The sequence below is a fragment of the Mixophyes fleayi genome, chromosome 1 (assembly GCF_038048845.1).
Source record: "Mixophyes fleayi isolate aMixFle1 chromosome 1, aMixFle1.hap1, whole genome shotgun sequence".
In the NCBI taxonomy this organism is placed as follows: Eukaryota; Metazoa; Chordata; class Amphibia; order Anura; family Limnodynastidae; genus Mixophyes; species Mixophyes fleayi.
In genome coordinates this window covers 188,602,585-188,618,712 of record NC_134402.1, presented here as the reverse complement: position 1 = coordinate 188,618,712, position 16,128 = coordinate 188,602,585, and the positions used below count along the sequence as shown (strand labels likewise).

At 39.6% G+C, this 16,128-nt stretch overlaps 1 protein-coding gene across 3 annotated transcripts in view; it reads left to right on the top strand.

Moving 5' to 3' along the window:
- RANBP3 (RAN binding protein 3) overlaps positions 1-15,612 on the top strand; it is a 61,731-nt gene extending 46,119 nt beyond the window's left edge. Inside the window, exons 12-17 of one of the 3 annotated variants that reach the window (XM_075204657.1) lie at positions 5,287-5,386; positions 11,872-11,996; positions 12,350-12,470; positions 14,161-14,303; positions 14,485-14,665; positions 14,808-15,612. In XM_075204657.1, the coding sequence (XP_075060758.1) occupies positions 5,287-5,386; positions 11,872-11,996; positions 12,350-12,470; positions 14,161-14,303; positions 14,485-14,665; positions 14,808-14,851 (714 nt within the window). In that variant the 3' untranslated portion in view covers positions 14,852-15,612. Of the gene's footprint in view, positions 1-5,286; positions 5,387-11,871; positions 11,997-12,349; positions 12,471-13,120; positions 13,214-14,160; positions 14,304-14,484; positions 14,666-14,807 lie in introns of those variants that run through there. The other 2 variants (XM_075204658.1, XM_075204659.1) reach the window with 2 other exon arrangements.
- The last annotated feature ends 516 nt before the right edge of the window (positions 15,613-16,128 follow it).

Below are 16,128 nucleotides of genomic sequence, written 5' to 3'. Positions count from 1 at the left end.
GGGTGTCTGCCTGGGCTGGAGGGGGTTGATTTCTATGTGGAAATGTCTTGTGTATTCCCTGGTGTTATGGAGACTGGGAAGATGAATAGGGGGGGTCTATTAAAATCCTGACTTGGAATGTTCGTGGCCTAAATGATAAAATTAAACGGTCTTTGGTCATATCCCAATTAAAAAAAGTATGAGGCGGATGTTATATGTCTGACTGAAACTCATCTAGTGGGGGGTAAAGTGTTGTCCCTTAAGAAACCGTGGGTTGGATGGGCATATCATGCTACTCACACAAGTCATTCTAGAGGGGTATCTCTCCTTATACGTAAAAAAGTAAATTTTATCTTGAAAATGGTGGAATCGGACCCATTAGGTAGATATGTTTTTGTAAGGGGCATTTTTGATTCTAAATGTATAAACTTACTGTCAGTTTATTACCCGCCCCATTATAGTGGTGAAGTTCTAAAAAAAAAAAAAAAAAAAAAAAAAATGCAGTGATTTTATCTCTCTCCTGACACTCATGTGATTTGCTGTGGGAATTTCAATAATGTGTTGGATCCTAATGTTGATAGGTGGAGGGAGGTGGGGGATACTACACATGTTAGAAAATCGAAATTTGCTGATCTGGTGGAAGAGATGGGTTTGGTGGACGTGTGGCGTCTGAGACATCCGGCAGAGGTCTGTTTCTCCTGTTATTCCACTTCGTATAATGCTTTCTCCCGAATTGATCTAGGACTTGTATCAAGGGGGTTGCTGGCGGCTGTCTCGGATGCTGCATATTTACCAAGAGGGATTTCAGATCATTCTCCATTGGTATTAACAGTAAAGCTTAATGTTTCTCGAGGTCAAGCATTTTGGAGACTTAACCCCTTTTGGTTGACATTATTGCAGGATGGAAATACTTTAGAATCTCAATGGGAAGGGTACTTTGCTACTAATGTGGATACGGCGGCTCCGCCTCTCGTTTGGGATTCATTCCAGGCTTTTTTAAGAGGATCCTTAATTAGAAGTATTAACTATTTCAAAAGAGAGTCTAGGTTGAGAGGTGATAGATTAGAAAAAGAGGTTGTGCGGTTGGAGGAGGTGTATCTCTCTTATATGGCTTCTGACAGGATGGCTTGGTTAGCGGTACAGAGAGAATGGTCGGATTACTTGTTCGATAAATCAAGACGTAAGTTATTTGCTAAGCATACTCAATACTTTGAAGGCGGATAAATGTGGCAGGTTTTTGGCGTATTTAGCTAGGTCAGAGAGGGCGGCGGCTGCAGTGGTGGGAAAAACAGATACTTTGGGTGTTGTGCATACCTTGACCAAAGAGATCAGTGATGTTTTCTATGTATATTTTAAAGATGCTTATGCGTCTAGAGCTGAGTACTCAGATTCTGATTTAGACACGTACCTGGCGGCTGTTTCCTTGCCTGAGCTAAGATCAGATAGTAGAGAAAGTTTGGACCTGTCAATCACTGATGAGGAGATTGTAGCTGCGATATCCTCGTTTCCAAGTGGCAGGGCTCCTGGCATAGATGGGATACCCATAGAGTTGTATAAGAAGCATTTGGTGTTTTTGTGCCTCGCTTGCAAGACATGTTTGCAAGTTTTAGAGATCAGGGGTGTGTGTCTCTGTCTGTCTGAAGCTCTTATAGTCCTTATCCCTAAAACGGGAAAGGATCCCTTGTTTCCAGAATCATACAGACCTATATCGTTACTGACAACGGATATTAAGATATTGGCAAAAATTTTGGCGTCACGTTTGAGTCGGGTGATTAGTGAGATTGTGGATTCTGACCAAACTGGTTTTATGCCGGGAAATTCTACGGCTATAAATTTGAGTAGGCTTTTTTGTCATCTGCAGCTGCCCCACCCTGCGGAGGAGAAGGTGGTGGTGGTATCATTAGATGCTGCTAGGGCCTTTGACTCTGTGGAGTGGAGGTACTTGTGGGCGGTGCTGTTGAAATTCGGATTTGGACCGGTTTTTGTTCAGTGGGTACGATTGCTGTACTCTTGTCCTACAGCTAGTCTGTGTGAATGGCTTTGTGTCTCGTTAGTTTGTTATGGGCAGAGGTACCAGACAGGGTTGCCCTCTGTCCCCCACTCTGTTTTCCCTGGCCATAGAGCCGTTGGCATGTGCGGTTAGGATGCAGTCAGATATTACTGGATTGAAGGTGGGCTGCAGGACGGACACTATCGCCCTCCACGCAGATGACATGCTACTTTTTTTGTCCAGCCCTGATAGGTTGCCACCTGCGCTTCTCCGGGTGGTCACAATTTTCGGTAGGTACTCGGGGCTTTTGATCAACTGGGATAAATCTAGTGTAATTCCGATTAAGGGTATTTGCCCTACGGGTCAAGTCTTGCAGACTCCTCTTAAATGGACTCCGGTATTTAAATATCTTGGTATCTGGATCTCTAGTGATATGGGTCAATATGTCCAGCCTCAGATTGACTATCTTAAGAGACGGATCGGCGTATGGAAACAGCTGCCATTAACGGTAACAGGTAGAATTAATCTGGTCAAAATGATAATTCAACCGAAGTTTCTGTATGTTTTGCAGCAGTCGCCGGTATATATCCCTCATAGTATATTTTGTTATATTGAGCGTCTCATGGCTTCTTTGGTGTGTGCAGGCAAGAGAGCAAGAGTTAAGCTTACCACTTTATATCGTTCTCGAGGGTCGGGGGGTTTGTCTTTGCCGAATCTGCGGCTTTATTATTTTACCTCTCAGCTGACACATATTGAGGTATGATTCCGGGCGCGGATGGGTGTAGATTTGCATGATTTTCTAGTCTCTGGGACAGGTTCTTAACATACACGGGTGCAATTTATTTTGGCTGGTAGAAAGGTCGGTGGGGACCCCCCCTTTATTGATACAGGCCATGAAGGTTTGGCGATTTTCATCTCATTGGAGGTGTATTCGACTTGGACCCATGCACTCCACTTTGGGATAATTTGGACTTTGGAGAGTTGGTTAGGATGGAGGGAGCTGGAGCTTGTCCAATATGTATTATTTTGTAAATTTGCCAACTGTATGAGAATGGGATACTATATTCATTTGAGCAACTGCAGGGATTACATGAGCTACCTAGGAGTTACTTTTATAGGTATTTGCAAGTAAGACATGCTCTTGCCTCGCAGTTTCGGGGAGCTGCCCCGAGTTTTAATGTAGATTCTTTGAGAGTGCAACTGTCAAGGTTGGGCCAGAGGCGGCAAATTTCATTTTTGTATTCCTTATTGGTGGAAGGATCTGGTGTGGGGGGCTTGCCGGAGCTGCGATGCAGGTGGGAGGGTGATCTTGGGCGGATTAGTGATAAGGCATGGGATATGCTGTTGTGTAGCCCGAAAGAGGTCACTGCATCGGTCAAATTTCGCCAGGTTCAGTTTTTTTCTGCTGCACAGAGCGTATCTTGCTCCTCTTCAGCTTTCTAAATTTAATAGGGGTCAGGTGGTTTTGTGTCCTAAGTGTGGGAGTGAGAAAGGGAACTTTTGGCATATGCTCTTGGAGTGTCCATTGGTTTCATGCTTTTGGGGAGAGGTGGAGGTTTGTATTAAACGATTGGAGGTGGGAGGTGGGAGTGTCTGCCTTGACGCCAAAACTATGTATATTTGGTTTAGGCTTGAACAAAAACACCCGTAGACTTATTAGACTGCTCATTAATACGTTACTTATGTTAGCAAAAGTGGTCATAGCTAGGAAGTGGATGGCACCCGAAGGCCCGACTCTGAATAGCTGGATTGACCTTGTTAACAATACAGTCGGCCAAGAGAGGTTCATGTTCACCAGCAGGAACCTAGTGGATAAATATGAAAGAATATGGTACATGTGGAGAATATCCCCATATGTTACAGAAGGATTGAGGGAGGTGGAGCTCTCCTAATGCAATGCTCGAGGCAGACATCCAGCCTCCTACTTTGTTATTAAGGTCAACGTTTGTTTTTTATTTTATTAATATTGTGTTATTATCTCATTGTATCTCGAGACTTTGGAGGATGTGCATACCATGGTTTGAAAAGCTGAATATCAATGTATTTTGACTATACTGTGTATGAATATTTGACACTGCCTGTATCACTGTGTGGGTTGTAGTTGTTGTTTTAGCCTATTGTTTTGGGCTTTTTTGCTGTTAAAAAAAAAAAAAAAGTTAAAAAATGCAATAAAATTTTACCTGATTTAAAAAACAAAAAACAAAAAAACAGCAATTCAATCTGGACTATGCGTTTTTACCAACACCCATGATCCCACCTTTAGACCTGGTGAAAGCGCAGATGGTATTCACAAAGCACATGGTCTGTTTCTGAGGTGCAGGGGTGTGATTATCATTGCCTACCTGGACGATTTGCTGATAAAGGTGGAATCTCCAAACTTGCTGTAGGCTAAATGCCTGAGACGGCCCAGACTTATAATATCATGGATGGATTATTCATTTCAAGAAATCCAACTTAACACCATTTTTATCATGTACACAAAACATGTCCTTCACTGTGTTTGACGGGCATATATCTCTTATGCGTCTGTCTGTACCTTGTGAATTTTTTTCTTGATGACCGTCTTAAAAAAAAAAAACAGTAGTCTGTTAATGCCATATATTACCATGCTGCTCCATCAAAACCATATTCTTAGGTCTTTCATTCATGTAATGTACACAGTTTGTACTTGTCTAATTTTTTTTTTTTTTTTCATTGTACCTGTTTGAATTGTGTCCCCCCTCTTGTACCCACCTTCTTTTTTTTTTTTTTTTTTTTTTTTCTGAACCAGTTATTTATCTTTGTAAAACATTCAAGAAAAATTGATGTAATGAAATGAATTAGAGGCAATTGGTAATGGTGAAGTGTGCAATTTGTTTAGAAATAGGGTACACTTAAATGGCAACATAGAGTATCAAACAGTGAGAAGCTCAAAGCAAACCAAGAAGTAAGCCCTAGTCTTTGAATTGAAATTTGGATTCGATATGGGCAGTTGAAATTTGGCCCAATATGTCTTAAGATAAGACAAAATGTCTTAAGATGTAATACAGTGGGGAATTCAATTAGCCGTGTTACTCGCGAAAGTACCACGGCCGACACACTCGCTGTTCATAAGGTAATAGTGCACATTATTACTGTTAGTACGGTAATCTTTAATGCTGATTTGCCGCGTTCAGAAATCCAGGTTAAAATTACCATGTTAACGGTAATACTATTATCACCGCGTTATTCCTGCCATAATTGAATCCCCCCCTCCCCCAGAGTGTTTACAGAACCTAATCTCTTGTTCCCTCTTATTCATGTTTAAGCTAATTTTCTGATCAATTCCCAAACTGCAGAGTCCACCCAAAGCAGAGGCAGGTTCTGACAGTAATAAGGAGAATGCTGGAATAGAGTCTGGATCAGATGGATCCTCATTGGAAAACACCCCAGAGAAATGTAAGAACTAATTTTAATGCAAAAATGTCCATTCTATGCTGTATTCTTTTCATTAGGGGTGGTTGTCTGTGAGCATGCATGTCAATGGAGGCTGCTGAGCTTGTGCATTATGACAGTTTATAAAACAAACACTACTATACATGCACACTACTTGTAAGGTATCTTGACACACTAGGTTTGTGTTTCTTCAAGTCCTGCTGTTTCTGACCATGGCTTGTGATGCCCAGCTGATCTCATATGATGTAACACACCAACCCCATAAGTGCCATATGCCATATTAAATAAATAAAAAATAAAACAGCGCTGAAAAATGATTCCAGAGTAGTGAATCTCCCTCGATGATTTATCTGAGTGATAAGTAAATAACTATCCAGGGCAATATGGAATACAGTACAACGTTTTATTACACAATAAAAAAATCACATTCTTCAATAAAAAGGTGTATAAAACTTCAGAAATGAACAGTAGAGAGATGTATGTATTAATTGAGAACCATTATTCGTTACATCAAGTGCAACGCCAATAGAAATATTAAGGTTGTAAGGACCATCAATCCCATTAGCAATTGACCACTAATGAAAATCGGTAGTGGGAGTAAAGTAAAACTCTTTGAATTTATGAGCATAGACAGATCTTAGCTAGTTCCCATTTCAAGGGAAAAGCGTTTAGAATATCATGATTCTACTGTAGACGTTTAGGATTGGTATATTAATTCCTCCACAAGACAAATAACGTTCCAGGTAGAATGTGTATGATAGCCGTAGATGAAGCAAATATAATAAACGGAGCTTAGGAGATATTTCTAAAGGTTCAATCAAGTGTGTAATGTAGCAGGAGAAACTCCCCGCAGTAACTCCGATATCTCTCCTCCAGATAACTGACACTATGTGTCTAATGAAATATACACGTAGCCATCCAGACAAATAAAACTACTGAAGCCACGGAGATTTGCCAGTAATTGAGATGGATTGGGAGAAATTGGCAAAATATGCACTCACAGTCTCTCTGTTGTCGCTCCACGCAGACCACAAACTCACACTGGCTCTCCGCTGGCTCTCCGATTCACGTTTGGCTATAATGAGCTCCTAATGGTGTTGCAGGTGCGCACCTGTATAAATTCCATGTAGCAGAAAAACGGCTGAAAAGAGTTCCTGTTGTAAATCGTCTAGTTCATTCAGAAGACAATCAATAAGTGTAGATAGGTGTAGAATCAGATGAATTGTAGGCAACGCGTTTCGTCCACCACATGTGGACTTTCTCAAGCCTCTTAAACTTCCATGTCTCTGATTCCTTAAATGTATCTCTGATTCCAATCTCATTGGATACCGCACATTCATTGCCTAATTAGGCTTAATGATAGCACTCCCCTTCGGTGAATATCATGATGGGGTAATCTCTATTCATTTTTGTTGTTTATTTTTTATTATTTGTATTTTTTATCTTTTTGTATTTTATATTTATATAGAGTTTTAATCTTCTCATCTCTTTCTATAATAAACAGTATACATAAAAACAACATGCATATATGTATCTCCAAAGAAATAATAATATAAAAATAATAATAATAATAATACATATAAAAAAAAAAAAAAAAAAAAATATTGCATAAAAAAAAAATATATAAAATATATATAAATTCATAAATTCCTCATGAGGGAATTCTGCATCGTTATCTATTGCCCTGGATGTTAGGATAAATACCTAAAAAGTACATTCAATAATACAATGAAACCATACATATGCATATATAGTATAAACTAAAATAAAATAATACCAATTCTCGTACATTCTTTTTAACAGTGCCAATCATTAAATTCAATCGTCTCATTGAGGCCTTCAGGATACATAGTTTGTAGTTTAAAAATACACATAGCCTCACTCAGGCACAGTTTGCGATATCTATCACCCCCCCTAAAAGTACACTCTATTTTCTCTAATCCTATAAGAGTGATATGGGATGGATCACTATTATGTTTCTCAGCGAAGTGTTTAGAAATCCCATGTGTCAAAACTCCTTTCATGATGTTTAAACGATGCTCTCTAAATCTATTTTTTAATGGGCGAGTGGTCCTTCCCACGTATTGAAGGCCACACAGGCACTTCAACACGTAAACCACATAAACTGTTTCACAGTTAATGAATTGGGTGATTTTATATTCTGTCTTGTTAGTGGTGGATATAACTTCTTTTGCCCCATTGACAATATGTTTGCACGTAAGGCAAACTTTCTTATTACATCTGAAGCAACCTCCAGGTTTTGATGGTATCCAGGATGGTTCTATGTTTAACTTCATTTCAGGTTTAAAGAAACTAGGAGCCAAAAGGTTCTTTAGATTACGATTCTTTCTAAATACAATATTAGGTCTCTTCTATCAAGTCCCGCAGGATATTATCTTGCTTTAGAAACCTGAAATTATCCCCGATGATTTTCTTAATAGTCATGGATTTACTATTAAATTTTGAGACAAAACATAATGAATTATTCTGTCCCCAAATTCTCCCCTTATCTTTCTTTTCTATTTTTGGGATTAGAAGATCTTCTCTATTTTTACTAAAAGCAGATTTATTCGCTTCTTCAACCAATGCTATTGGATACCCTCTATCTGTAAAGTTTTGTTGTAATATGTTTGCTTGAGTTTCAAAATCTTCCAACCTGGTACAGTTTCTACGGATTCTACTCATTTGTCCTTTGGGGATATTATTCACCCAAGGGCGGTAATGGCCACTGGTGTAGTGCAAATATGAGTTAGAATCCACCGGTTTACTATAGTTATTGGATATAATTCTATCATCCTCCAAAGAGAAGGTCACATCCAAGAAATTCATTTCTACCGGGCTGAACTGATGGGTAAATTTTAAATTATAATCATTAGAATTTAAATAGTTAACAAACTGCAAAGCCAAATCATAACCCCCCTCCCAAATTATAAATAAATCATCAATATAACGGCCATAGAGCACCAAGTTCGCCCCGAACTGGCCACCCCACAGGTGACATTCTTCAAATGCCCCCATGTAAAGATTGGCATAGCTCGGGGCAAACCTGGTGCCCATGGCCGTCCCCAAGGTCTGTAAATATAAAACCGAATCAAATGAGAAATAATTATGGGTCAATATAAATTCTATGGCATCTAGAAGAAAATCACTGCACTCTGTTGAGATGCCCTGATCTCCTCTTAAGACCTCTTTAATAACTGCCATATTAGCATTTATATGACTTAAGTTGCTAATGCACAACCTGTGTGCTGCAAATGTTTTACTTCAGACGTGAGTGAGAATGTTATAGGGGCTGGTTGGTGGAGGGCTGCTACTGGGGGCGGAAGAATTGTGTTAGTGGTGAGGAGGACCAGAGGGTCCATTCTGAACATACAGTTCTATCCTTTCTTAAGATTACTTAACAATGTTGAAAGGGAAGTCATGAGTGCAAAGAGGTTCCTCTTTTCCTGTAGTATATTCTGTTTGCTGTGGCCACTTCAAATGAGTAGAATTGCCCAATGTGGCCTTTGGGCAAAGAAGATTGTGCACCCCTGCTATAAACTAAATGGGTATTCTATCTTGATGAGATTCATTTAGTGGCTTGTACATAACCACCTACAACTCTTACAAAATCCATTTTTGTGTCTTTCTAGTAGCTTGTAATTACTCTATGGATACTACTCTATAAATTGCAGAAAGTTCAGAAGAGCTGTCATATCTCAATAAAACAATTATACATGACCATGTGGAAACCTAGCTGTATTTCTTATGCTTGCTTTCAGGGTCTTTAAAGAAATTCAAGCTTCCAATTAATGTGTTGAATCTTTCGGTGGGTCAAGCGAATCGTTCAAGCCATAATGGCAGGCTTTATTCAGGGGTGGAGAATTCACTCTGGCGTATGGACTCCTCATTTTGAAGGTCTTTTGCCAGATTGTAGATAGGGGGGGTCAACATGGTGGAGTCTTTGTTGAACCACAAGATGGAGCTTGTCTGCTCCAGGGCCTGAGATCCTTGGGCTGTCTTGGCAGACGCCATGTCACCTCCCTGGCAGTTTCACCTGGTTTACCTTTTCCCTCCAGTAGTAATGCTTCCGAGGGTCTTGATAAAAGGTAGAGAGATGGCATTTGGATCATTTTAGTAGCCCCAGATTGGCCTTGAAGGACCTGCTAAGCAGGCGTTCTCCCCATAAGGGTGGGTCCATTGTGGTGACTGCTGCTCAGACCAAATCTACTAAGTCAAGGGCCGTTTCTACACCAACAGAGAAGCTGGCTTTAACGGCGTGGATGCTGAACCATGATCCTTGGAGCAAAAAGTTTATCTGATTGTATTCTTGCTTCGAGAAAGTAAACCAGTTTTGGACTGAAATTATAAATGGAGGGCATGTGTTTTCTGCTGCAGTAGGAAAAGGTTTCCTACCTCTTCTCATTTACTGAGGTTGCTTATGTTCTTACAAAAGGGGTTGGTGGCCAGTCTGCGCCTTAGTGCTCTCGAAGTTTAGATATTTGCTCTCTGTCATCTTTCAAAGAAAAGATGCCCCTGTTTCCGGATGTTAAGACATTTTTGCAGGTTGTACTTCACGTACAACAACCTTTTTTATCCCTTTGGAATTTGATTTTCTTGAATGCTCTACAGTCATGGCCAAAAGGTTTGAGAATGACAAGTATTGATTTTCACAATGTTTGCTGCTTCAGTGTTTTTAGACCTTTTTGTCAGATGTTGCTATGGTATACTGAAGTAAAATTACAAGCATTTTATAAGTGTCAAAGGCTTTTATTGACAATTACATTAAGTTTATGCAAAGAGTCAATATTTGCAGTTTTGATCTTCCTTTTTGAAGACCTCTGCAATTCGCCCTGGCAAGCTGTCAATTAACTATTGGGCCACATACTGCCTGATGGCTGCTCATTCTTGCCTAATCAATGCTTGGAGTTTGTCAGAATTTGTGGGTTTTTGTTTGTCCACCCGCCTCTCTAGGATTGACCACAAGTTCTCAATGGGATTAAGGTCTAGGGAGCTTCCTGGCCATGGACCCAAAATTTCGAGGTTTTCATCTCCGAGCCAGTTGGTTTTCACTTTCGCCTTATGGCAAAGTGCTCCATCATGCTGGAAAAGGCATTGTTCGTCACCAAACTGTTCTTGGATGGTTGGGAGAAGTTGCACTTGGAGGATGTTTTGGTACCATTCTTTATTCATGGCTGTGTTCTTAGGCAAAATTGTGAGTGAGCCCACTCCCTTGGCTGAGAACCAACCCCACACATGAATGGTCTCAGGATGCTTTACTATTAGCATGACACAGGACTGATGGTAGCGCTCACCTTTCCTTCTCTGGACAAGAGTTTTTCCAAATGCCCCAAACAATTCGAAAGGGGATACCCCAGAGAAATTGACTTTACACCAGTCCTCAGCAGTCCCATCCTTGTACCTTTTGCAGAATATCAGTCTGTCCCTGATGTTTTTCCTGGAGAAAAGTGGCTTCTTTGCTGGCCTTCTTGACACCAGGCCATCCTCCAAAAGTTTTTGCCTCACTGTGCATGCAGATGCACTCACACCTCCCTGCTGCCATTCCTGAGCAAGCTCTGCACTGGTGGTGCCCCTATCCTGCAGCTGAATCAGCTTTAGGCGACGGTCCTTGTGCTTGCTTGGATGTTCTTGGGTGCCCTGAAGCCTTCTTCACAACTATTGAACTTCTCTCCTTGAAGTTCTTGATCCGATAAATGGTTGATTTAGGTGCAATCTTACTAGCAGCCTTGCCTGTGAAGCCCTTTTAGTGCAAAGCAGTGATGACTGCACGTGTTTCCTTGCAGGTAACCATGGTTTAGAGGAAGAACAATGATTTCAAGCACCACCTTCCTTTTAAATCTTCTAGTCTGTTATTCTAACTCAGTCAGCATGACAGAGTGATCTCCAGCCTTGTCCTCGTCAACACACTCACCTGTCAGCTGTTCCTTTTGTGGCAGGGCTTAAATGCAGTGATAATGTTGATTTTGGGATAAAGTTCATTGTCATGGCAAAGAGTCACTTTGAAATTAATTGCAATTCATTTGATCACTCTTCATGATATTCTGGAGTATATGCAAATTGCTATCATGAAAACTGAGGCAGCAGACTTTGTTAAAAATATTTGTGTCATTCTCAAAACTTTTGGCCAATGACTATATGTCAACTTTAAACTGTATCTGCAGCAAAAATTGGGGAATGTAAAACTCTTGTGAAATGTAATAAAATTTGTTCATAATTTAAGATTGGCACTACCAATTTGTTCTTGGTCCCAATGTGGCTTTCAGAGGTGTGCCTATTTAGATGCAAACTAAGGCAGCTGTCTGGAGAAATCTTTGATTTATCTAGTGTTAACTTTTAAAAAATAAGTGGCGAAAGAACCTTTGGCGATTAGGTTGGCATTTTGGCTTTTTTTCACCACTTTTTAAATAGATCCCCTAGTATTACTGATTAAAGTGTTAATAGTTTCCGTGCTAACTTACACATAATACTGTCCCATTAAATTTCTGCAGCTAATAACATCTCTGAATCACTGGCGGAATCTGCAGCTGCATACACAAAGGCCACCGCAAAGCGGTGTTTATTGGAGAAGGTGGAAGTTATTACAGGAGAAGAAGCAGAGAGCAATGTATTACAGGTAAGCAGACTACATTTAAGCAGATGACAAATAACTTGCCTGAAAAGTTTGAGTTTATTAGAGGCAAAACAGACCTGTTTAAATCTAATGTCCAAGTTAAACTCAATTGAGCTCTCCTAAGCTGACTGTATAATTTTGACTTGATGACCTGGAAAGCAGAAATCCTCATAATTTAATCTGCTGCCTATTTCAGTATTGCCTTGGTAATTATCCTTCACTTAAGTATAGGATCATGGCCACATGTCTCTTAACACTCAATTGAGTGCATCCATGTTTGTAACTGACACTTAATGTTCAATTTTTAACTATCTTTTTCCCAACCCCCTTTCCCTGACTTTTCCATCTACTGGCAGATTCAGTGCAAATTATTTGTGTTTGATAAAGTGTCGCAGTCATGGGTTGAGAGAGGTCGTGGTCTTTTGCGACTCAACGATATGGCCTCCACGGAAGATGGCACGTTGCAATCTAGACTGGGTGAGTTCATTGGGGGTTGCAAACAGTAATGTTTTTGTCATAAGTGAGGCAGTATTTAGCTTGCATGCAAGTGAATAAATGACCTAAAAACCTTTGAGTTTGATATTCTAAATTTACTAGTCTGCATCAACCAGCCCTTTGCATATAGACATTTTCAAGGCTATATTAGTCTATCTTCCTGAATTTCTCTAGATTTTGGTGCAGGGAGAGGGCATAAAATCGTAACTGAAGTTACATTAAGGCCAAGCCAAATGTAACATGCAGCTTCCATGTGAGGACCCTGAAAATATGGGAAATAACGAAGAAACAATTATAAAAAAAAAAAAAGTTTGCAAAGTGTTGTGATGGTAATTATTCATATTCTTACATCGTAAAAAAAAAAAAACAACTATGTTTTAGTGGCCTCCTGAAGAAAGCTAGTTCCTTTTGGGTGCTTGTTTAGTAAAAAATAATTTCATGGAATATTAGTTTTTTGCAATGACCTCCACTCTTGCAGTTAATGTGTTTATGTATCTGTACAGAAAGAGTTCAAAGAAATGTTTTACGGGCCTGTATGGTCCTGGGAGCTTGGAACATCAGGGACAATAAAATTGGTCTACCCCGCGGTTTTGTTTTGTTTTTGTTTCCTATAAACCTCTCCCAACTTTTAGGGTGGTGTCAAATGGGAGCGCTTGAATGCTGCACTTTTCCAACTAGACATGGTGACAGGTTGAAGTGAAGGGGAATTGACCCTCCCCTGTCAGGTAAGAGGGATTCTGCTCAGAAAATATTGCATGCAGCATCTTTAGAGCTTAATCGCACCTTTTGTAGCAGGGGAGGAGCAAATCCCCTTTGCTTCATCTTGTCACCACAGTAGCAATTAAGCTATTCTGAACTCTAGAAAAGTGCAGCATTTAAGCATTGTTATGCAATGCCTTCCTCAGGGAATGTATACTACCAGCTCATATAGAGTGGGTCCCGATGGTCGTCTATATGCAAATCTGTTGTATATTATCAACAAATATACTAATTATTAATCATCTTTTTAGTTTTATGTCCCTAAATTATGATGTTTAACAATAGCATACTAGATCTGCAACAAAGTACATTATTAATGGAAAATTTGAGCAAATCTGTTTCAGAGATATAGTATTTGTTTTGCACCGTAAGCAGCTTCGGTGTATGAGGTACCAGAGAATCTGAGTAAAAAAAGAAATAAAATTCCCCCTCCCCTGTGACCAGGAAAAGGCTCTGGATGCAATCTTTGTTTTGAATACTTGCCTGCTCCTCCCCTGTTCTATCCTTTTACAAATGTTATTGAACATGATGCATACAAGTACACATTTCCCACAAGGTTTAATCCCCAAATTCTCCAGACTGCATTTGAAAGAACTCCAGGCTTATATTTGGTAGGCTAACATCTAGCAGCTTGGATCTCCGTTGAATTGCCCCTGCTGCTTTTAGGAAGGGGCAGGGTTTGCTCCTAAGCTAACCACACTGTGTATGTTTGTTTTGTGTATATACCCGAGTGGTGCTGTGTTCCTACTGGGATAAAAGGCTGAATTCTCATTAAGATTTAATTAAAGTGTTCCTAAGTCTGGAAGCCCACCATTGTTTTTTTTGTTTGTTTTTAAGGTAGATAACTGTGGCAGTGCAGGATAGCATGCATACTCTGTAACTACCTTTCTATATAATATGAATCTTCTCTCAGTAATGCGCACACAGGGCAGTCTGCGACTAATCCTCAACACTAAGCTCTGGGCTCAGATGCAGATAGACAAGGCCAGCGAGAAGAGCATTCGGATTACTGCAATGGACACAGAGGACCAGGGTGTCAAAGTTTTTCTCATATCTGTGAGTGTTAAATTAGACTTTTTCAGTGGCTTTAGACCTGGTATTACCACTAATGCAAGTTAATCATTTTACTGAACATCTGAAGTCCCCTAGTTCCATTTTGTCTTGGTAATGTTTTCATTACCACTTGACAGTCTATTATACTAGTTAGCCCACTTAGTTATCTTTTCTATATATACAGGCAAGTTCTAAAGACACAGGACAGCTTTTTGCAGCAATTCATCACCGCATCCTTGCCTTGAGGAGCCGTGTAGAGCAGGAGGTAGAGATCAAGTGCCCTGAGCCAGTGAGGGAGGTGACACAGTCCAATGAGGAAGACAGTGATGATGATGTCCTTACCCCTGCAGTTGCAACTACAAGTGGTAAATATCCTTGCGTGTGGGTTACATCCTGGCCAATGTGTGCCTGGTTTACTCATTTTAAAGTTTGTTTTGCTACAAATTTGATCATTTGTAAAAGCCTTTGTTTTGATATATGCATTTTAACACATACCTCTTTCTTTAGCGCCTAGTGACGAAGGAGACAAGCCACCTGTATCCAGTACATAGCAGCCACTTACCTCATTACCAGAAAGATGGTGATCCTCATCTGGCAGGGTGACAATCCACAGCTTCCCCTGCTTTTATGCCTCATGGAGTATTTAAGACCAGCTCCCCATTTCAAGGCTGGACTGAGGACACAGACTTTACACCCACCCCAGGAACTGTTCTCTTTTTGTTCTACTTAAGTAAACCAGAAAAATACATTGGATATATAAATATATATATAATTTTTTTTTAATAGTGTTTTTGGAGGGGATCAGGGTGTTATCCAACCTAAACACAGTGTAGAATGCTTGCCTGGATGTATGAGAATATAACAGCTCATCATATTGATGAGCTGAATGAATTCCTATTTTTCTCCCCTCCTGTTAACAGAGCTGTGCAATCTGCATTACTTTTTTCAAACTCACTTTTTTTTTTTTATGCAGGATTTTTAGTTTGTGGGGTTTTTTTTTTTGGGGGTTTTTTTTTTTTTTTTTTTTTTATAGTTTTGTTTTTCTTGCCAACCCATTCTATGTACATATTGTTTCCTCTGGTAGTTGGTTGCTTTCATGTTTGGATTCCAGTCCTGTGCAGGAACAAAGTGGTTACCGAACATGTACAGGAATTCCTTGCCTGAACCTTTCACCTCTAAATGCCCTCAAATTGGATGCCTTTCAGATTGGAATAAATACTTCAATGACACTGACTTTTACGATGCTCTTAAAATAAGAACCTCTTCTTTCTTAAGGACTTGTCAGGTTAATGAAAAATTCTCATTCTGTTTCCATTTCTCTCCTTTTGGTAATTTTTACATATTTTTTTTTTGCTTTTTTTGGTTTTTTTTTAGTTTGACATTATAATGCTTCTCTTTGTGTGCTGAAAAAGTGAAATGTTATTATTATTTTTTTTATATTCATATTTAAGGGAAAGAGTTAAGGAGCATTGTATACGAAGGTGTGTTCTTCAGTGAGTTTTATTTTTTTTCCTATCTGGTATCTGTTTTCCACATCCAATAGTGGAAGGAGAACTAAAGGCAAAAATGTTTTCATATGCTTTAGTACACCGTTAAATGTACTCCACTATTTATTTATTTTTCTTTTCTTAGAGTAGCTTCATAATCCATTTCTCACACCCACTTATATGCTGCCATGATGGTGAATGTGACTGTCCAATTTTGAATTGTCCCATACACTGAATTATTTCACACAACTACTACCGAAGTACTTTACAATTTCCATTTTTAGGTGTGTTCTGCAAAAGCCAAGAAACACCAGTTATGCTCAACTGCTTGGTCTATATGT